The sequence below is a fragment of the Physeter macrocephalus genome, chromosome 19 (assembly GCF_002837175.3).
Source record: "Physeter macrocephalus isolate SW-GA chromosome 19, ASM283717v5, whole genome shotgun sequence".
In the NCBI taxonomy this organism is placed as follows: Eukaryota; Metazoa; Chordata; class Mammalia; order Artiodactyla; family Physeteridae; genus Physeter; species Physeter macrocephalus.
In genome coordinates, this window is record NC_041232.1 from 37,895,684 (window position 1) to 37,918,657 (window position 22,974).

Below are 22,974 nucleotides of genomic sequence, written 5' to 3' on the forward strand. Positions count from 1 at the left end.
AAACAATAGAGGGATTTTGAAGGTTAATTTGTTAGGCATTTTATCTGTCCTCACACAGTAAATGCTATTGTGGATTTCAAACATGGAAGCTGTTGACCATCCTGGGGTAGGTCCTAAAAGAAATCAGGCTTAGAAAATACATTATAGTTTACCGAATTGAATTTGTGTGTATTCATGAACTCATTTTCATTCTTTTAGGTGTATTTTGTGAGTGAAGGTGAATTAGAACTGTTATAAGTAATAATGTAGCTTTAATTTTTAGATCTAAGAAAAAAATCAGAATGTACCCCCATTATTCCTTTGTTATTCCACAAAAGGTAGCTCTTCAGATTCCATTTTTAGCAGCAGCAGCTAGTTGGACAATATTTACATCAGAGAATGGGAGAGAGTAAGGTCCTTTGCTCTTTGTTCCTGTACAACAAGCCACAGAGATTCTATAACTTAAGGGGATTTAGCCGGTATGATGATGTAGGCGTAAAAGTCAGCTAATACTCAGAAATCGCCTGGTGGAACGAATGGGATTTTAAAATAGAAGTAGAAGTAGGACACTGTTCTTCTTGGATTTGTTTCTTCAGGATTGCCAGCACAACGGACAGCTAGTATATGTTGAAAGGAAGGACGTAGCTGCCTCTGTGGTTATGTCGTAGTAGAACGCTTCTCCTCTCTTGCTATCTTTGTTCATCAGCAGTTCGAGATCTTTTTTTAAAAACAAAACAAACAAAAATACCCCTGAAAAAGCACATGCCAACATTTAGATTGTGAGAGTGGCTTTTCCATCAGAGCAGGATGTTTTGACCCAGCTCTTTTGACACACACTCCTCGTTTCCTCTACCAAGAGTGGGGACACTTAGTACCCAATATACACAATGGTCCAAAACAGGGGGAAGAATGGGCTTAGCAAAAGATGAGATTAAAAAAAAAAAAAAAAAAAAGAAGAGATCAATCCTGGACAATGCAGGAACCCTTCAAATATCCTAGGAACACTACCCTCAACTTCTTAATGGATTAGCTAAGGAATACATTTCAATTAGCCTTCTTTTATCCAGTTTATAATGAATATTGCCAATTGAAAAAATCAAAGTGAAATTGTCAATGGCTACAACCACACACTAAAAAAATTGTTTTAGGCTAAAAGCTCACTGATGAATCTCATCTGGTTGAAAACTGCAAAAATTGTACCTGGTAGGAAAAAAAATTAACAAAAATTAAAATGACAACTGCTTAAACTACACACATTTTTTAAAATTAAGAATTGACAGAAAGAATCAAATCATCTTGCCAAAATTTGGATCTTCAGAGTTTGACCTTGGAAAATTGAACCTCCTAGAAATTAGGATCCGAAAGTAAAAAATTCATGACTGAAGAGAAGCTATTGTTGTAATCATCTATGAAAAAAAATGTATGAATCAAGTCTTTGTTGTAAAAATGTATTCAGAAGAACATCGATGCTGATGAAAATAACTTCAGCGAAATGAAAGTGAAAGTAGGAAAATTTAGAAATATTTTAACTGTTTTGTATAATTGATGGAGAATTAAGGGACTTCCCTGGTGGTCCAGTGGTAAAGAATCTGCCTTCCAATGCAGGGGATGCAGGTTCGATCCCTGGTCAGGGAACTAAGATCCCACATGCCATGGAGCAACTAAGCCCGCCACGCCACAGCTACTGAGCTCATGTGCCACAACTGCAGAGCCCACGTGCCACAACTACAGAGCCCACGTGCCCTGGAGGCTGTGTGTCACTAGAGAGAGAAAAACCCACAAGCCACAACTAGAGAGAAGCCCACGTGCCGCAACAAAGAGCCCGCGTGCTGCAACTAAGACCCAACGCAGCCAGTCAATCAATCAATCAATCAATTAAATAAATAAAATTTTAAAAAAGGAATGCCTGGATGAATTTATTTTTAAAAAATTGATGGAGAAATTAAGGTGGTTTATGAATGTAGGTCCATAAAATGCTTTTGACAGATTCATCAGTGTTGGAATAATTTGCTTAAGATTTTTATATTCATAAACATGGAGTCCAGATATTCAAAAATAATCTTTAGATCGAAAGAGCAAGTCAAAACATTGGGGTCAAAACATCCTGTGTACCTAGTTTTGATCATATATTCAGTATTAATACATTCATAATCATTAAATGCAGATGGATTGCACTGATGGGTACGTTCTGTGATGATTTCAGGCAAGCAGCCTACAGGTCACCCTGGAAGATGGCCACATTGAACTGAGCCCCAGGGACAGCAGCAGCCCAGTTTTCACATCTCCGCAGACGTACACGGATGGTTTACTGCATTACGTGTCTGTAATAAGCGACAACTCTGGGTGAGTGGAATGGCTCTTCTGCCGGAGCGCTAAGAATTTTACTTTATTTCATTTAATGGAATCTTCTAGTATCTTTTCTGAGAAATATTTGTCCTTAGCATTGACACCATTTTACTAGTAAATCTCGGCCTTCTTCCTGGTTTTATATCAATTTTCTCATTTAAAAAATCAACAGTTGGATGGATAAGTAAATTGAGGTACATTCAAAATGGGAGAATGAAATGGGAGAATGAGAATGAGAGATCTACAATTGTGCACAACGACACAGACGAACCTTGCGCTAAAGGCTGAGCGAAACAGGTCACATGTGAAAGAGTTCGTCTCCCATGATTTCATTTGTACAAAATTCAGAAGCAAGCAAAATCAATCTATTCTATCAGAATTCATGATAGTGGTTACTCTTGGAGGGGGAGGAAGTCTAGAGATGAAAGGGAGCCCAGGCGGGGTGCCTGGGGTGCTGGCTGGTTCTGCTTCTGGCGATGTTGGTGTTTTCACATTTCAAAGATTCACTGAGCTGTGCACTTAAGACGTGTGCTTTCTCTACGTTATACAGGCACACCTCGGAGATATCTGCAGGTTTGGTTCCAGAGCACCGCAGTAAAGCAAATGTCACAGTAAAGCAAGTGTCACAATAAAGCAAGCCACACAAACTTTTTGGTTTCCCAGTGCACATGAAAGTTATATTTACACTGTACTGTAGTCTATGAAGTTTGCAGTAGCATCATGTCTTAAAAATTCCCCGATGTACATACCTTACTTAAAAAATACTTTGTTGCTAAAAAATGCTAACCATCGTTTGAGCCTTCAGGGAGTTGTGATCTTTTTGCTGGTGAAGGGTTTGAAATATTGTGAAAATTACCAAAATGTGACACCAAGACACGGAGTGAGCAAATGCTATTGGAAAAATGGTGTCAATAGACTTGCTTGAGGCAGGGTTGCCACAGATGTTCAGTTTGTGAGAAACCGCAATATCTGCGAAGCATACTTGTAAAATGAAGTGCAATAAAACAAGGTATGCCTGTTTGTACTTTAGTAAAAATGTTATGTGCAAAAAGAAACAACGTGAAAAAATTTTAAATGCTCTTTAAAAATAGTTTAGTGAGTTATTTCAGGTAAAAGCGTTTGAGTCTGAATCAAAGACACCCAGTTGCCCACCTGGCGAGAATCGTTTTCCCCAGCTGTTCTCACTCCTGTTTTGTTTTCCTCCTCTTTTTTTAGGCTCCGGCTCCTCATTGATGACCAGCCTCTGAAAAATAACGAAAGGCTGCTAGGCTTTTCAAATTCCCAGCAATCCCTGCGTCTGGGCGGGAGTAATTTTGAGGGCTGCATCAGCAACGTCTTCATCCAGAGGTGGGTGCCGTTTTCCGTGCGCGCACAGCTGATGAGAATGGCCTGCGACCAGGGGACTTGTCATGGCGGGCTGCACGCCGCTCTCATCCTGCTGACTTTCAAGGTGCCCTCTTTGGCACGATACACACATTAAAAGCAAACTAACTGAAAGCTTCTGGGCTCATCCTACCTTCGTAGGAGCAGCCTTGGAACACAACCTTGGAAAAGGTTTAATTAAATTTAATTTCAGATTATGGCCTCTTTAGATAAGAGCAAAACTCTCCCCTAGGCGGAAGGAGAGCCCAGGACTGGTCATGCGCCTTAGGCAGCCTTTTAGGAGCTTGTGAGCTGCCGTCAGGGCTCAGCGATAATCATCAGATAAAGCAGATTTACCCGTGAGATTTTCCTACTGAAAGGCAGTGAGATAAATCTTTCCACAAACTCACTTCTGAGGTTTCCTCTTGTTCACCGTCATTCTAGGTCATCCAGTGTCTGTGTTTGTCCCCTCTGCATATTTCATTTTCATATTTCTATGTGGCTCCCACTCCAAAGGACTATAATATTCTGGCTTTGCTGCAACACTGGCTGCTCAAGGCAATAAAAGTTTCCCAAGGCCTTCTGCTGGCGAGGCATGGTGCTGGATATTTAAGGGAAGGCAGAGGTGGGTACAGCACATTCTCGTCCGCTATGAGCCTAGTGTTTCCTCTAGATATCCTGTACGGGGAGGAGATGAAAGTTTACCCAGAAATCAGGACAGTAAGAATGTGTAGTTTTGAAACAAATCCTCCCCGCTGGTGCGTCTTCCTTGATATGTCAGCGTCCGTTTCTGCCCTCATTCCAGATTATCAGAGAGTCCCGAAGTCCTAGATTTGGCCAGTAAATCCACCAAGAGAGATGTGTCCCTGGGAGGCTGCAGTTTAAACGAATCACCTTTTCTAATGTTGCTTAAAGGGTCTACAAGGTTTAACAAAGCCAAGACTTTCAATATCCACCAGGTGAGTATCAAAAAACCTTACCCTGGGTTTTGCTTCTTTCCAGATGATTCTCATAAGAGAGTCCTGCCTCACTGGAGATGTTGGGGAGGAGGAGGGAGGGGAGGGAGGGATGTAGGTCACCTGATCAGGTGGTGGCCAGTGCCTCCAGGAATAATAAAAGGTCAAAGTGGTTTTTGTTTTAGCTTTTATTTTGTATCTTGAACGTTTGACAATTTTTGCAGTCATAGAACAAATAGAACCTTGACTGTGGTTTCTCAATGTCTGCAGCTGATGTCTTGCTCTTTTGACACTTCTGCTGTGTCTCCAGCAAGTACAATGATTGTCTCTAGGATACAGGGCTCATGACCCTTCTCCTGCCCAAAGACACTCCTCTGCCTGCATCCTATGACAAGATATACACATGCCCCCAGGCCTTGCCAAGACCAGTGTGCCTTGACCTTGACTGCACATTAGAGAAACCTGGGGAGCTTTTAAAATCCCAATGCTTGGGTTGCATTCCACTCAGTTAAGTCAGATGCTCTTAATTGGGGTAGGTCCATGCCGCAGGAGTTTGTAAAGCTCCCGGGTGATTCTAGTGTGTAGAACTAAGAGAGGCTGAAAGGAAATGAAATTCCTTGTTTGGAAGAGTGGAAGCTTTGTCATACATTGAACACAGGGTTAGAACTTAAAAAATTCCTTACTCTGCCTGAGGTCTACAATGTGACCTCCCCATATCTGAGGTTACAATTAATATGATTAATGGATAACACTGAATACCTCCAATGTGCCAGGTGCTATGCTGAGCTCTTTAAGTGGATTTTCTTACTAAATCCACACGTAACTGTATGGGAGAAGTACTATTACCAGCCACATCTCACAGAAAAGGATGCTGTGGCTTAGAAAGATGAGCAGTTTGCCCAGGCTCCCACAGATGGAAGGCAGAGTTGGAATTCAAACCCAGGCAGCCTGACCCCAAAGCCCAGGCCCTCTCAAGAGCAATGCACTTCCATTCAACCCACTTTTCACTTAACATCAATCACGTGCTGCTTGTCTGCCAATATTTCTCCTGCTGCACAGTGATTTGGGGAGATGAAGAGGTAGTACATAAAAAGAAATGTTTTATGCTATTAAGAAGAAATATATTTCAAAAGTCCCAAAGGGTTGTCATTTTACTCTTAGGAAAAGAACACCTTTAGACCTGCCCCCTCAGGAATGAAGTCATAGATTCATTTTTTCCCCTGTAAGGCTGAGAGTTACTGAGAGATTAAATTAGCACAGTGATGGTGGAGATGGAGCGAAGGAATGGATTCAAAGCTATATAGAAGATGGAATGTACCAGACTCATATAATAATTGAAGGTGGGCGGCAAGGGAGAGGTGGAAGTTAATATAATTCTGAGGCATCTGGATGGATGGAGAAGCCAGTTATGAAGAGATGAAAAGGACAAGCCTTTGGAGGGAACGAGAATGAGTGGAGTTTGTGGCATATTGAGTGGCAGGTGCCTCAACCAGGTGGAAAGCTGGTGGGAGACTGTCGGGTGTCTCTGGGGGCCTCAGCAGAGAGAGTGGGACTGGGGCTATTGATGTGGGAGCCCCAGTGAACACACTGTATTTAATGTTCCCCCTGTTCCGTGCAAGCCCCCAGATTAGGTGGAATAAGACATTAATTCTGCCTCCAAAAGCCCAATAACAGAGACAAGGCAACCAAGCTTTGTGGTTAAGTACTGGATTTTGGTGTCAGACTTCCTGGCTTTATCACTTACAACGTGTGTGATCTTGAATGATTATCTAACCTCCCTGTGGGTCTATTTCCTGCAGCGTAAATGAGGATATAGAACAGTAATATCTCACGGTGTCGTGAGGGTTCAATGAGGTAATAAATATAAAATGCGTGGCACATGGTAGGCGTGCAGTAACTATTAGCTGTTATCATTATTATACACACTAATAACCTAAGTGAAAGGGACAAAACGTGCTACAGGAGTGGTACGCCAGGTATTTTCCTGCTACAGAGATCGGGGGGGTTCCTCTGGAGGAGGTGATACATAGGTCTGGAGCATGGGTTGAGTTTAGATGAGTGAATGTTGTTGCCACGTGAGCAGAAGCCCAAAGCTGGGAGGCAGGGTGTGGTGGAACTCGCAGGTATAGATGCTTCGCATGCATTCTCTCTGATCTTCACGAGCCTGCACTCTCTCGCTTTCAGTTCCCACCACACCCCTATGAGAGCAGAATAGAATGCCAACTTTACACATCAGGAAATTGAGTCTCAGAGAGGTTAAAAGAAAAAATTTGCCCAAGAGCACCCAGTAAGTAAACTGTAGAGTGAGAATTGAAACTCAGGGCTACAGAATCCCAAAGAATGTGCTGTTCTTAGTCACTTGCTCAGGGGGAGGTAAGCTCAGAGTCACATGCTGCAGCCGGATCAGACAAGCCTCAGATGGCCTGATGTAATTTTGACATTTTTTCTGTAGTCAGCGTGAAGCCATTGAAAGGAGTGCTTTAAGCCATGTTTAAAGACTAATAAACTGGCAGCAGCCTATGGAATGGTTTGGCCTAGGAAAGTTCTACAGACGTGGCGTCAAACTGGCAAAGTACTGGAATGGTCCAGGCAAGACAGTCAGCAGTCTGACTTTCAGGTAGAGGGACTGGGAGTGAAAGGGAAGGAGTGGAAACAAAATATGTCCCGGAGATGAACAGTAGGACATGGAAACAGAGCACGTGCAAGAGGCCAGGTAGGAGGGTGCCCATGATGACCAAGGTGTGAGGCCTGGGTGCCTTGAAGGATGATGCTGCCGTTAAGAGAATTAAGGAAAAGTTGGTACCAAGAGTGTCTATGAAAACTGTTCATCTTGATGTTACTGCTGCTGACACACAAGAATCTTTCAGGGAGAGAGTGGGCCCCACTGGTGTGAGCCCCTGGCAGAAAGCTCCTGGAGGATCCAGGTCTGGCTGTGATTTTAAACTACTCACTTAAATTTCTGGTGATGGAACATCTCCACTCAGCAGATAACTGGTATTAAGTCTGCATCCCAAGCACCCTATCCAGGAATCTGGTCAGGTTGGAAAACCTGATCCTGAAGGAATCTGAATCTGTTAGGAAGACTTCAGCTGCTAGGGCTTAACCCTCTGTGGGGATCTATAGTGTCACGTCAAGGGACAGCTTGAGGATGAGAGTGCTGCAGGCCTGGCCCGCGGGACCGGGCTCTGCTTCCCCACAGCCATCCTGGCTACATCCCGCACAGTTCGGGGCTACGGACAGGGCGTTCCCTCACCAGAAGCACAGATCTGTGGCTTTCTCTCTCCTCTGGAATGAGACATTTCTCAGAGGCCCCGCCCCCTGACCACCTCTTAAGGCTCATTGGCCAGGAGGGTGTCACATGCTCGTTCCTGAACCAGTCCCCAGCAGGGAGAATTCCCATCACTGGCTTCCATGAATGGAGAGCCCCACTGAGCCCTGAGCCCCATGGGAGGGACTGTAGACCCCTCATCAAAGTCTGGGCTTTGCAGCAGAGAAAAGAGGGGGAAGGGCTGGAGAGTCTCAGTTCCTTCCAACAACTTTTCTAGTCTCATTTGATGTTTATTATGCTTGTTTTTCTACATTAAAACTCATTCCTGTTAAAAAGTTCAAAGTATCGTCCGGGTCAGGACAGACTTCTGTGTGTGGGTCAACTCTGAGGAAAATGGGGACAGGCTGTGGTCCCCTCCTGTTCTCTGGGTTCTTTCACGGCCCTGCTGCTAAAGCCCAAGTGAATGGCCTGGAGGGCAGATGGCAGATTGGTGGCTCCAGGTCCACTGGCTGGCTGTGTGGGCCTCAGTGCTGCTGGCCATCTGCTGGCCCTCTTGAGGGACACTGTGGTTCTTCCGAAGCTCCATGGGGGAGAGGTGCTCTGGGTATCCACTGGTCCCACGTATAGCAGACCTGTGTAGGATGGGAATAACATGCATCCTCCCCAAGGATGAATTCATCTCTATTGAATTCAGCTCTTAGGATCAAAAGTCAAAACTGAGCAAGGCACTTAGCAAGACAGGCATTTTCCAACTCTTGCCCCTGATAATCAGCTGTCCTGATTTTTTTGTTTCTCTCCCACACAGCCATTGTGTGACACGCCAGCCGCCTCTCCAAGGAGCTTGAAGGTGAGGGGAGATGCCCAGTCTTGCCCACCACTTCCAGAGGCCCAGGCCAGCCACAGAGCCCTCAGGTTTGGGGACAGTCCCACCAGCCACTTGCTATTCATGCTTCCCCAGGAGTTGCTGAAACCCAGGTATTATTTCATTTTCCTGCCCAAGCCAACTCAGAATCTGATTCTACCCTAGGGCAGGCTAGCCGGCACGACAGCAGGCACCTGTCACCAATGAAGGGGGCACTACCACGTTTGCGAAAAGAGGTGCTGGCCTACCTGAGACACAGAGCCTGGTGACCCGAGCCTGCTTCCTCCCCGCAACTGGGAGGCACACGTGACACGTGCTGCTCAGAGGCTGAAACAATCAGCTCAGCTCTGGTTTAGAATTGATGGTGTTCTAAAAATAAGGCTGATATTTCTTTTTTAAAGGTGCTATTTATTTCTATGATAAATCACCTTTCTTCTCCTGCATTCTACAGTTAGAGGAAAATCATTCTTTTTGGAAGACTCGGTGCCAGATCCATCATTTTTAGAGAATACGTTTGGATTTTTTGTGCTAACAAGTTGCATCTCTTTTGGGGAAGAGGGGAATGAGCAGAGATATTAATTCTGTCAGACAAAAAAAGTAGGAAAACAAGGCTTGTCATTTTCATGTGATTCGAAGGAGACATAAATAAAAAGGTGCCCAAAATTCCTTTACGACTTCTCTACAGAGGCAGAATGGCCCAGGGGTCCAAAAGACCTGGCTTTAAGACCTTGGCTTTCAATCCACCCACTCAGCCACTTGCTGGCTGCGTGACCTCAGGCCACAGGCCAGTTCAGGTCCTGGGGATGCAGAGGTCAAGATGGGATCAGATGTGCAAGGGAGTTATACTATTCCTGTGCAGAATAAAAGGGGGAGAGCAGGAGCTGGCAAGGAGAGCCTTCAGCTGAGACACAGGCCTGAGGCCTGTGAAAGGAGAGGGGAAGGCAGGCGTGTGTGGGACGAGCCTCAGACAGCAGGGAAGCTCCAAGGGAGTCAGGCAGGCCGGTGGGCATCACAAGCAAAGATCACCCCGTAGAAGAGTCCAGTGTTGGGCACGATGGCCCGGCTCTAGTTCTGCCGCCGAGCTCGGTGCTTGGCTGGGGGTCACCTGTGTGCCACTGCGGTTCTGAGGGCGCGGCAGCTGCGGGCTGCCAGGCCGCCATGCCCCCGCAGCAGGGTCTCCTGAAGGGACCTCTGAGTGGCAGCTCCACGGCCACCGCAGGCTGCTGTTCAACTTTTCTAAGCCTCAGCTTCCTCTCCGTATACTTGGCGTAATTATGCCTGTCTCACATGTTTTTGCAAATTGCTACACCTCTTCGAACCTCAATTTTCTCATCAGTTAAGTGGGGTTGATAATGTTTCCCTTGCAGGGAGGAGAGGTCATTGCTTGTCATGAGCTGGCCCTTGGAGGCGCACTCAGTAAGCAAGTGCATGATTCACTGGCAGGTGTGAAGGCCGGAAAGGGGAGGGGCCGAGTTCTAAAGGAGACCCTCGGCCAGCTGCTGGCATCTCCAGTAGACCCATGGAAATTCTGGGGATCCCTGATTTGCCAAAACTGTGCTAGTCGGAGACAGACAGGTGGCGGAAGCAGTGACCCTCTCAGCCCCTCCCGGGGCTGTTCCACTCCACATCACTGCTCTGTTGGTCAAGCTGACCGTAATGACAACAGTCTCCCTGCAGATGCTGCCCACGCTGTCCTCTTCCCGGCCTCCCCTCCCTCCGGTCCCCCTGCCTCTGCCCTCCCCCTCCCTCCGCGGCCCCTTTCTTACGTCTTCTCTCTCAGCACGTTCACTGTGGTGAGTTATCCGGCTTCTTCTGATGATTCGACCCCAGCATCTTCCTGTCCAACACTGAATTATATATAATAAATGGAAAAAGTAACATTCTTAAAGGAAAGCAGGAAAAAAATCCTCAGTAAATATAATTTAAAAATTATTTTAGTTCCCAGTATTATAACAATCAGAGTATATTTTCAGGATGTTGCAAGGTTTGGACTATTCTATTATTCTCATTCTGGTTTCTATTCTAGAAACTTTTGGCCTCTCCTGTAAAACCCTGTACCACTATTTTAACCTCTTGGTGAATGTATAAAAATGCTACTTTGCTCTCTGCCTTTCCTTCCAATCCTCCAGCAATAAAGACTCATAGCTACAGTGTCATATGCCAGGATTTGAAGCTACTGATGTCATTTTTGGGTGTTAGTCAGTTAGTCTTTTCTGAAAGAAAATTGCTTTAAGAAATAATCCTGGAAAGCAAATGTCAAGTCTAATAACCAAGCCCACATATGTAAAGTACTTTCATTCTGTAGCAAGTTCTACTATCCTTCTTAAATTGGCTAACCCTCGTTCTCCAAACCTCCGCACTAATACACAGCTACACCAAGAGAAATACTGAGCCGTGTCACCATCGGGTTGGTTTAATTTCACAACTATAGATTTCTTTTGCATTTTGAAGAACTATACCCTCAAGGAAACTTGCAGATCTGAAGAATGAAAGTGCATGTCCGTGTTTGCTCAGCCTCACAGTATTAAAAAGCAAAGAGATGTCACAGTGTAATTATTTCTTCCACTTCCTGATTCTGCCTCCGCATTTTCCATTTGCCATTTAATTCAATTCAATAACTATTTCTGGAGGGCCTCCTGTGTATCATGCACTGGGGATACAGCTTTAAGCAGGATAGACCCCGTTCCTGCCCTCTGTCTGGTGTGCACTTGGACACAAACCACAAGGAATGGGTGATGACAGCCTTTCTTTTTTTTTTCTCTTTTTTTGGCTGCGCCACGTGGCATGCGGAAACTTAGTTCCCCAACCAGGGATGGAGCCCATGCCCCCTGCAGTGGTAGCACAGAGTCGTAACCACTGGACCACCAGGGAAGTCCCTGATGATAGCCTATTGACACCCATATCTCCCATTACCTTTTCCCAGTACACTTTTAGGCACCCACTCAGGGCACCTACGTACCACAAACCACTCAAAGAATGAACCATCCATCGCTGCGTTCCCAGTAGCCACCATGATGCCTTGTACATACTACCCACTCATTAAATATTTGTTGAATGAACGAATAAATGGATGGATGGATGTGAGTTTGCATAGAAAGTAAAGCTTGCTTAGCCACACGTACCTATGATATGTAACCATCATGCAAAAGAATATTAACTTTCACTCTGCTTTTACTGTATGATGCTTGCTTAATTCCTGTTTCACCATAGATGAGGTATTAAGGTCCAAGAAACGTAAGGGTAGGTGGGAGAAGGTGGATATGGACTTCTTCTCACAACTCTCCTCTCCCTGCATGTATACAAAGTAGAAAGCATATTTACTGGGTTTAACAATCGAGGCTGCTCGGTGAAATAAGCCAGTTGCAAAAAAGACAAATACTGTGTGATTCCACTTTTATGAAGCACCTAGAATAGTCAAATTGATAGAGACAGAAAGCAGAATGGTGGTTACCAGGTGCTGTGGGGAGGAGAGAATGCAGAGTTGTTGTTTAATGTATAGAGAGTTTCAGTTTTGCAAGATGAAAAGAGTTCCGGAGATTGGCTGCACAACAGTGTGAAGGTACTTAACACTACTGAACTGTACTCTTCAAAATGGTTAAGATGGTAAACTTTATGTTTGGTGTATTTTACCATAATTTTCTAAAATGTAGATTTTTTTTTAAAGTAAGGCATCGTCCTTCTTGCCATGTGCTGGGACTTAACGCCGCCAGCTGAGTTTGTCATAAAACTTCCTCTTATTTCCCAATATGGTAAGGAAATTATACAACAAAACTTTTAGCAGCTGAAATACAATGGCTGTTAAAAATTCCCCGAGAGACAGGTTGTTTAATCAAGAAGTGCCTTAGTTTATTCATTGAAATAATGAGGTTGTAGGGTTTTGTTCCTCACTGTCTCTCCCAGCTTTGGAGATTTGAAGAAACACTAAAAACCTCTTTATTTTCCTTCTTCGCCTTTTGCTTTCTTTTCCCCACAGGTCACAGTTTGCCATGGACTTGCAGACAACGGCGTCCAGAGGGCTCGTGTTTTACACAGGCACTAAGAACTCCTTTATGGCTCTTTATCTTTCGAAAGGACGTCTGGTCTTTGCACTGGGGGCAGGAGGGAAACAACTGAAGCTCAAAAGCAAAGAGAAGTGCAGTGACGGGAAGTGGCACACGGTGAGAGTGGGGGCTGCCCTAGAACCTCCGCCGGGGCCAAGTTCACTGCCGAGTAGCTGAAGACGGGAGTCTCAGCGTTCTTCCCGGCAAGAGGGCACAGGCACTGGGAGAGCTCATGTGGTCAGAGGCACTGAGCGCCCCAGCACCTCAGCCCCAGAGACTCCTGCACGTGCCATGTGTGGACGTCATCTTAAATGCCGAGACGGGCTTTCCTCCCTGCTTCTTTCCCGCCACCCCCAACCCCCCATGCACCTCCCTGGGCTGCACCACTCCCCTTACCTATTCCCACCCTTTGTTCCCTGGACCATTTCTCTCCTTCAGGACAGTTCCCAGTTTCCAGGCCCCCTGTGAGTCTGGAATGCCTTCTCTGTAGCCCAGGTGTAAGCACCCACATCCCTAGCATCTTAGCTCTTGCCTGAAGGCATCCCAGGGTTGAAGAAATACAGTTTAAAGCAAGAAGGGACCTATGTATTTTTTTTTTTCCTGACGAGGGAATTGGAACTCAGAAAACTTGAGTGACTTGACAAGTTACACTCACTCAGTCATTCAACAAATATGTAATAAGCTGCCATCCTGGAGCACATAAACAAAAAAATCCCCAGTATAATATCAGCTCCTGCTTTGAGAAAACACTAAAAAGCAAGGTAAGGAAGTGGCCGAGTAGGGAGACTGTTTCAAATAAGGCAGTAAAAGAAGGTCTCCTCCAAGAGATGACAATCATATAAAGTTATAGGAAGGATTTCCAGGCAGAAGGAACAGCAAGTACAGAGACCCTAAGTTAGGAATTAGCTGAATGAACAGAACAGAAAGGATAAGAAGTGGGATTCAAGAGTGAGGCAGGGGTGCTTCCCTGGTGGCGCAGTGATTAAGAATCCGCCTGCCAATGCAGGGGACACGGGTTCGAGCCCAGGTCCAGGAAGATCCCACATGCTGTAGAGCAACTAAGCCCGTGCGCCACAACTACGGAGCCTGTGCTCTAGAGCCCGCGAGCCACAACTACTGAAGCTCATACGCCTAGAGCCCATGCTCTGCAACAGGAGGAGCCACCGCAATGAGAAGCCAGCACACCGCAATGAAGAGTAGCCCCCGCTCGCCACAACTAGAGAAAGCCCGTGCACAGCAATGAAGACCCAACGCAGCCAAAAATAAATAAATTTAAAAAAAAAAAAAAAAGGGTGAGGCAGGCCCAGGTCATTTAAGCATTGAAGGCCAAGGTGAGGATTTGGGATTTTATTCTGAGTCTCTCTGAAGCTTTTAGAGAGTCTAATACTAAAAAAGGAGCGTTACACAAACAGATTGATATTTTCAAAACCCTCTTTAGCTAAAGTGTCTATAAGGGAGTAAAAATAGAAGTAAGTAGACCAGATGGATGCTATTGCCTTTGGTTCAAGAGGCTGAGGTAGAGGGGGAGAGAGTAGACCACCCAGGATGTGTTCGAAAGGCAGAGCCAAGAGGGTTGGCTGATGGAAAGAGAGGAGTCAACATCAAGTCCTGTGATTTTGGACCAGTGATTGGGTCAATAGTGGAACCTTTGCTGAGAGGGAGAAGATGGGCAGGAGGTGGGTGTCGCTACGCAAGAGTGGGAACTCTGTTGTCAACATCCTGCGGTTGAGCTGCCTATCAGACATTCAAGCCCAGGTGTCAGTAGATAGTAGAGGCCAGAGGTCATAGCTGGGCATCTGCACTGGGGAGTCATTAGTGAATAGTCTCGTAGCCATGAGGTGGCAGAGTCCACACCAGAGCCCAGGGATCCTGACTTTTAGCAAAGAGTTTAAAACACTTGGTCCTCTTGTTGGAAGAGGAGTAGCCATTGGCCCCTTGCTCCAGGACCCCTGCTCAGAGGAGCATGTGACTTTCTCCCGTCTCAGCTCTGCACACTCTCTTCCTTCCTCTCTGTTGCATGGATGTATGTTTATTTATGATCCTTTGGTTCTTCAGTTATTTATCTTTTGTGTAAGTTTCCAGGCACTTATATATTTTTGTTCACTTTTGAGAAATCTTTTTTTAGTTCATGTTTTAAGCTCACTCTGTTTAATATCTGACATAATCTCACAAAATGATGATGATGGTAATACTATGGAGAAAACTCTCTGATTTTTCAAAGCTACTTGAAGGGACAGAAAAACTTTTAAAAAAAATTTCCTGTGACCACTAATAAACTACAGTGCCAGTTGTCAAAGGTAAGAATATGATTAACTTATTTCATTTATCCTTAAGGTGGCATTTGGGCAAGATGGAGAAAGGGGGCGCTTGGTTGTGGATGGTCTGAGGACCCGGGAGGGCAGATTGCCCGGAAATTCCACCGTCAGCCTCAGAGCGCCAGTTTACCTGGGATCGTCTCCATCAGGGAAACCAAAGGTAAATAGTTATGCTTCAGAGCCACAGATAAGAACAAGTCACCCTATAAACTTTATAATTATACCATATATTCAAGGATATCAAAATACTTTAAATTATTTTAATAACTGAATCTGTATTTTAATGTTATTTGGTGACTAAAATAAAATCTCAAGAACCAAATTTGGGGAAAATTTGGGCTAAGGAGAAAGTCACAAGTCTGTCTGTCCCCAGGAAGGAGGGGTGCGTACCAGGATTTGTCAGGTTCAAAGGCTCCGATGGGACCGTGGCCCCAGGGTGGCGTTCTGTGGGTGCCCTCCCCCTGTCTTCTCCACGTGGCCAGAGGGCTCACTGCCCCTGATTACTTGGGGTGGCTGAACCCGCCTGTCACTCTTCTCCCAGATTTGCCTTTTTTGGCCACAAAGTGAAGATGGCCCGTCAACAGCTCCGGCCCAGGAACTGTCCTCCTCCAAATGCGCTGCCAGGCGCTGAGCCCCTCCTGCCCCTTCCCACTCCGCTGGTGCCCATTCTGGTGTGATGTGTGCTAGCAGCTGGGGGGAAGGGCCGAGACTCAAATCTGGGCCAGAAATGGATGTAATCAAAGCAGGTCACTTCTGCCAGCGTGGATTCTAGGCGGTCAGGCTAACCTGGCCTTGACCTTGGTGTCTCCACAGGGCTCAGCCTGGCCCACTTGAGTTTTGCACTGTGGTTTGGGCCAAAGCCCCAGCAAGTCAAAATACTGTTTTACTTTGTTGTATATAATAAGTTTTATATATGTATCATAAATAATATATAACATAATATAGTATATGTATTATGGTATCTAATACATGTGTAACATATAACATATTAATAATTGCTAAAGAGGATACTCCATGTTTGCTTTTCTGCAACCTCTGTACCTTCTTCCCTCTCAGAGAAATCACAGGATGGGGTGCTGATTCAGGGGCACAATTTGGGTGCTCTTTTGACTTGGGTAAATCACATTCAACATCCTAAAATCTGAGACAATCAGTAGCACCCCATTTACAACATCCTTTACAAGTAAGGTCCTATTCGCAGCCTTCCTTCAACCTGAGGGTGCAAACCACTGAATACCCTCCTCCATATCCTTTCAAAGGGCAGGCAACATCCAATCAACCAGTGGCTGCCTCCAAATACCAAAACCTGCCGCCAGTCTTCGGTGATTCCGTGTTAGGTTATGGCCTGAACTGGAGAGCCTGAGCGTGGTGTCAGATACAGACTCTTTGTTATACATGATGGCAAATCTGAAGAAACTAACATTTCTTAGGGGCCCCAATCAGTACTTTGTTGTTGACGCTGACACCACATGCATCTATAATACCACTAGATTCCCTTAAAATTATCATGTCTTGCATCCGTCGTGTAGGATTCCAGAGTCCTAAAGGCATTTACTCCACAAGAGAGTAGAGGGATTTTATTCAGTGATTTATTAACTTTTTTGAGAATTTCATGCAAGTTATAGCCCCTTTCTCCAGGAAAATACACAGACATCTGGTATATAATTTAAGGGATCAGAGAACCCCAGAAGCTCATCCCTGAGCCCCAGGTGAGGAGCCCTTGTTTCAGGCCAGCTTTAGGCAGCCAGGGGGGCTCCACGCAAGGCCCCTGATCCTGCACCCTGTGTCTGATCTTAACCCTGTGGCATTCGTGATTTGTTGATGGTGCATTGGGCCCAACAGCGTAGGGAGCTTTTTTACACTTCATTATTTTAGGAATGTTTTGGCCTCTTTTTTCAGCCAGCCGCCCTGCATTAAGCTATCACACGGGCTCATGAAACCCTAAGAAGTATTTTGTACCTGCAAAGAGACGGTGAGATCTGTGAACAGCAAGGTGGAAGTTTCCCCTGTTGCAGCTCTGACTGTGGCCCAGGGTCAAGTCACCCTCTGTATTCTTGTTTCCACACTAGGTAGCCATCTCCACTGCCCCTGCCCCTGCCCTTGGTTTGGTGGCACCTTCAAACTTCGACTACCCACCAAGCACCTGTTATCTGGGTTTTGTGGCACCGTGGAGGGAGCCAAAATGGAGCCAGTCAGGCCCACCTGACTCTTGCAAGCAGGATGGATGAATCGCCCTCCTTCCTCCTTTTTTGGACAACTGCCCCTGCCCTTAACCTTGGCTGCGCATGGATTTCTGGGAGTTGTGGGTAATACAGTTTGCTTTCTCTTCTGCTTGGTTGCAGACCCTCCCCCAAAACAGCTTTGTGGGATGCCTGAGGAACTTTCAGTTGGATTTGAAACCCCTGGACACTGCTTCTGCAAGCTTTGGGGTGTCTCCCTGCTTCGATGGCTCTTTGGAAAAAGGCATCTATTTTTCTCAAGAAGGAGGTCATGTCATCCTAGGTAAGGAGCAGTTTGGAAGACTTTATATCTTTATAGCTTTGATTCTGAAGAACTCTTATCCTTTTTTTGGAATTATGATGTTTAAACTATTATTTGTTTATTTTTGTTTTGAAAGCTAACTCCGTGCTTTTGGGTCCAGAATTTAAGCTTGTTTTCAGCATTCGCCCGAGAAGTCTCACTGGAATTCTAATTCACATCGGAAGTCAACCCGGGGAGCACTTACATGTTTATATGGAGGCAGGAAAGGTGTGTAGCTGTCAGATGACATGAGAAGGGTGTGTGAATTTATATTAGAACCAGATTCCACTTCTGGAGACCATGGTAGGTGGAGTTATGGTAGAGAGTAGTGGAATCCAATCTTGTATTTAAGAGGCCTGACTTCAGGGCTAACTTACCCTTTTCCTTAAGTAATTTGGTCATCATGTTTTCTGTTCTTCATCTTTAAAACTGGGCAAATTCAAACAAGCTGGGCTGAATTCCAGCTCCATCACTTAGTTATAGGGCCCTCGGGAAGTTACCTAACCTCTCTCAGACTCAATTTCTTTATCTTTAAAATGTGGAGAATGATGCTTATATTTAAGGGCTTTTGTCAAGAGAAGAGAAGCTGCCATATACTCAATAAATGTTCATTTTTCTCACCTCCCCTTCACCCTTGTCACACCTCTACTTTTATTTATAAGGGCAGCACCAGAATTCATGGGATGGATTTTCTCACCAGCCATCTACACCATGTCACACCCATGCCCCACGTCCGCTGGGTCAGTTTCAGATTCCCCTTATCCTCTCTACACAGCTCACCAAGCCCTTCTGGTCCCTGCAGCCAAGCTGGCCAGCCTTCCTTTAGCTTTTCATGGCTTCCTTCTTCAGCCGTATGCTTTTGCTGTTCCATCTTTCCCATTGCTCACAGGCCTACTCAATATCTTATGTTCACCACCCACTTTTAATCTCTTTCCTTTTCAAAACAATCTCTTTCAAACCAAATCCTTCCAGGAAGCCTCTCTTAGTTAAGGCCTTAAAGCAAAGATTGATAATATAGCATTTTCTTTTACCTTCATCCTTCCAGTTTATTGAATGTGAGGGAAAACTCTCAGAATAAAATACAGTAGTCAAAACTCTTGGACACTTTTTATTTAAGTTACAGCTTTAAGTCTGAGCAGGCCTCTTGCGGGCCCGAGAAGCAAGGAACTATGCTTAACGGTGGTTCAGACAAAGCTGGGTTTTCAGGGGAGGGGTTGGGGAGCATCTTTGGTGAGAGCTTCTGGATAGGAAATAATCCCCCCAAAACGAAATCAAGACCTGATAACAGCCATGACACTGTTTAGCTTGAAAATTGCCTGAGAAAAGGCTGCACTGTCTGCTTACATGCAAATCAGATGTAAATTATTTATCAACATGCTTATTTTAGTCCTCTCATTTCATTGACCTTGATTCAGCCCCTGGAGAATCCTGGCCCAGAGCGGGAATGCGGGATTCTGCACAACAGCACGTTGAGTGCCTGACCCCTGACACGTGCCCAGTGCAAACTCAGTCAGTTAGCTTGCTGAATTCCTTGGACGAGAAGCCTCTCTAAGTCCTGCGTTCGTGGAATTATTATAATTGGAGGCCCCTTGCAGCCGGGTGTAGGCCTCAGCCAACGTTTTGGCCTTTCAAATTGTACACGTCCTCCTAAACAGAGCTACTGTCACATGCTAATAACTAAGGCAGATCTTCGATGCTAATCAGTAACCTTTGAGTCGGGCCTGATGGGACCGGGGTATAGGGAGTCAGTGGGGAAGGCTCCTTACCTTTGGCAGTAACTTCAGGCCACGCCCTGGGTTTTCGGCTTGCTTGCCTGGAAAGGGGTGCAGCAGAGAGATTCTTGCAAAGCCTTAGTCCCTCTGTGGTCACCTGGTGCGGGAGGGTGTACCCATATTTCAAGTGCTCCTGGGTGGTCAGGGTGCAAGGGCTGGGAAGGGAAGATGGCAGGAAGTGGGTTCCACCTGCCTTTCTGAAGGAAATAGGAAAATGCATGTGTGTTCCAGGTCACGGCCTCTGTGGGCAGTGAGGCAGGTAGGATCCTGACATCGGTCACACCAAAGCAGTCTCTGTGTGACGGACATTGGCACTCAGTGACAGGTATGACGTCCAGTAGCCTATTGTTCACAGACTGAAACAGTCTCCCTTTCCATCTGGACTCGAACATCCCAAACGCTCCCTCAGTTCATCCATCCATTGGCGTCTGACCAGGGTTAGCCCACCAGGTCAAGGTGCTGGGAACATGTCTATTCTCAACTCCAGTCGTATTTATGTAATTCATGGCTCCAGTTCTCCATAACACACTGAGGTTTTTTTTTTTTTTTTTTTTGGTGGTAGGGGGGGAACCCAGCAAACTGATAAGCTATGTTTGTTTTCAAGGTAGCATAACACTGTGATTGAGATTTTGGCTCTGAAGTCAAAGAGAACAGAGGTCAGGTCTCAGTTCCAGCCCTGTGAGACCTTGGGCAAGCTACTTAATTTCTCTTTATCTTCAGTTTTCTCGTCTGTACAATGGAGGTAAAAATAGTGTACACCTCCCAGGGTTGTGACAATTAATGGGATAATGCGTGTGAAGAGCTTAGCAGTGTCCAATATGTACTAAGTGCTCAGTAAATGTTTGCTCTTACTATCGGTAAAGTTCATCGTCGGGTTATTTTTTTCAACAACATTTAGTATTAATGCCAACGATTTAGACAAACCACTTGATGGGGAACAGGCATAAACTCTCATGTCGAATCTGCTATTTTAGGAATAACTTGAGCATACAAGTTTGGAGATATATTAACCTGTATTGGCTAAAATATCTTTTGTTAAAAGTAGCTGCCTCTTGGCTAATTTGAAAGCTAACTGCATTGCAGTTGGTTAAGATTGTTGACGCTGGAGGAGTTTTATTTGGAGGGTCAAAAGCCACTGTCTTTGGAGTCGGTTTGCAGCAGTCAGTCAGTGTCTTCTTGGAAAGAACCAGAGATCATGTGAAATAAGCACTGGCCTCTGGAGACAGGAAACCAGGACTTGAATCCCAACTCGTTTAATTTATAACCAAGCCATGTTGCCAGGCTCCTCAATGATTGAGGGTCACAGACTCTTATCTGAGAAATGAGAGTGATGATACCTTCCTCACAGATTCATTTTAAGGATTAAATTCTGTAATATATGTGGAAGCACCTAAACAGCACCTGGTGGGGAGAAATTAGTTGAATTTGTGTTCAGGTTGATGGAATTCCTGCGAGCCGCGCTCCCTCAGGTCCAACAGGAGTGAGTGAGATAGAAGCCAATGATGATGCACGGTGTAGACATTATACAGTGGGCAGGGCTCTCAGGGGATAGACCTGACCTGCTTTCTTTCCCTGCAGTCACCATAAAACAGCACATCCTGCACCTGAAACTGGACGCAGACTATAGTTCCACCGCTGGACGGCACCCCGTCCCCACTGCCCGCACGCGGGAGCATCTGCACATTGGAGGTGTCCCAGGTAACTCCTGTGCTGACTTCTACACCCATGTTGTCCCATGTCAACTCTTAACATCTCCATCTTAACCCGTGGGTGGGGGCATCACATTTGTTGGGTTATCAGCAGGGCAGCCGTTGGCTGAACCGTGTAGACAGTGAGACTCCTTCTCCAGCTTGTGGGGAAACCTGACTGCCAGCAACAGAACGTTTCCCAGCAGCCCAGGCCACGTGGCTGCTGCTTCCTCTTGTCCCAAGCCTATAATTTATAAGCCTCTCCTAAGAGGCTGCATGAACCTAGAAGCCTGATATCATAAAGAATCAGAAAAGGGCCTGAGAAACTGATTTCTCCCCTCCAGGCACTTAGTTTTGGTGACTGAGCCAGAATGGGAGAATCAGTCAGGGTGAGATGGAGTCAAGTTCAAGACTGGAATTTTGCCTGGAAAGAACCTTGTCAGCCTTCATTGATTTATGTGCCTCCAAATGGGTCTTCCATGACCCATGAAAAGCACTAGAGTTCAGAGTCATTATCTATTGATTTGGGCTGTGGAATCTCCTTCTCTGAAGGATGTGCAGAGTAGCCTTGTGGCTGACCTTTCACAGCAGGGGGTGTGCTGGGTGCCTGCTTAAAGCAGGAGAGGACTGGGTGGACTGAGAGCCTGGGTCCCTTTAGCTCTAATAAGACCGTTTCTTAACGGAGTGCGTTCACTTGACAGTATGAATGAGCCATCAAACGCCTCTCCTTTTGTCTTTCAGCAAATTTGAAAACCCTGAAGCTTCCTGCGTGGAAATCCTTTCTTGGCTGCCTGAAGAATATTCAAGTCAACCACATTCCTGTCCCTGTCACTGAAGCCGCAGAAGTTCGGGGGACTGTCAGTCTGAACGGCTGTCCTGACCACTAACTCAAACCCATCACAAGGCAGGGAAGTTCACCTCCGGAAGCACTGATTACCCAGCGCCCCTCCCTCTCCCCTCTCAAGGTCGTTCTTGACTTAAGACACCATCCCGATGGGTTTATTAGCAAATCTCATTTTTAATTCCAACTACACATACCCAGCATTTTGGCATTCAGTGCTACATATATATTTTACATAAAGATCCCATTTCTTGAAGAGGATGAACAAATCCTTACATGCTTCTGGTAATATCATTTTCCACTAAAAGTTTGATATCTTTTAAAGAACGTTATTTTCCACTTGTTAAAAAAAATAAATATCTCTCAAAGCACTTTAAAAATACAAAAATTTTACATGTGTTAAGATGTTATAATTTATGGGGTTAAATAAATGCAGTGTACTCTTCAAATTATGATGTTTTATTAACATAAAACGATTGGCTTGCTGGTCATTTTTTTTTTTTTTTTTTGTGGTACGCGGGCCTCTCACTGCCGTGGCCCCTCCCCTTGCAGAGCACAGGCTCCAGACGCGCAGGCCCAGCGGCCATGGCTCACGGGCCCAGCCACTCCGCGGCATATGGGATCCTCCCAGACCGGGGCGCGAACCCAGCTCCCCTGCATCGGCAGGCGGACGCGCAACCACTGCGCCACCAGGGAAGCCCTGGTCATTTTTAATTGTATTAATTCTTCAGCACCTGTTCAATGTGCTATGCACAACGCAGTTTTCTACAAATAATTACCAAGCACATGCTGATGAGGTACTGTGTGTGCTCAATGTTGGATCTACAGTCAAGGAATATGCAAACGGGGAGATGCATACTATTCATAAAATAGTAAGTAACAAACTGAATAAATGAACCTGTAACTCCACTTGGCTTCCCACGTACAGTCTGCTACCAACCAAGTCTAGATTATGATTATCAATTCCTTGAGGGCAAAAACTGTCTAGTAGAGGAGCTGAGATGGATGTACTGTATATACTATAA

The 22,974-nt window shown here is 45.4% G+C and overlaps 1 protein-coding gene across 2 annotated transcripts in view; it reads left to right on the top strand.

Moving 5' to 3' along the window:
- The window catches only part of LAMA3 (laminin subunit alpha 3), a 239,651-nt gene extending 217,294 nt beyond the window's left edge, over positions 1–22,357 (top strand). The window contains exons 65-75 of one of the 2 annotated variants that reach the window (XM_024120969.3): positions 2,183–2,322; positions 3,541–3,672; positions 4,493–4,646; positions 8,717–8,886; positions 12,747–12,930; positions 15,148–15,288; positions 17,471–17,630; positions 17,746–17,876; positions 19,652–19,745; positions 20,999–21,118; positions 21,850–22,357. In XM_024120969.3, coding sequence (XP_023976737.1) covers positions 2,183–2,322; positions 3,541–3,672; positions 4,493–4,646; positions 8,717–8,886; positions 12,747–12,930; positions 15,148–15,288; positions 17,471–17,630; positions 17,746–17,876; positions 19,652–19,745; positions 20,999–21,118; positions 21,850–21,995 — 1,572 coding nt within the window. In that variant the 3' untranslated portion in view covers positions 21,996–22,357. The remainder of the gene's footprint in view (positions 1–2,182; positions 2,323–3,540; positions 3,673–4,492; positions 4,647–8,716; positions 8,887–12,746; positions 12,931–15,147; positions 15,289–17,470; positions 17,631–17,745; positions 17,877–19,651; positions 19,746–20,998; positions 21,119–21,849) is intronic. The other variant, XM_007127211.4, reaches the window with a different exon arrangement.
- Positions 22,358–22,974: the final 617 nt, after the last annotated feature.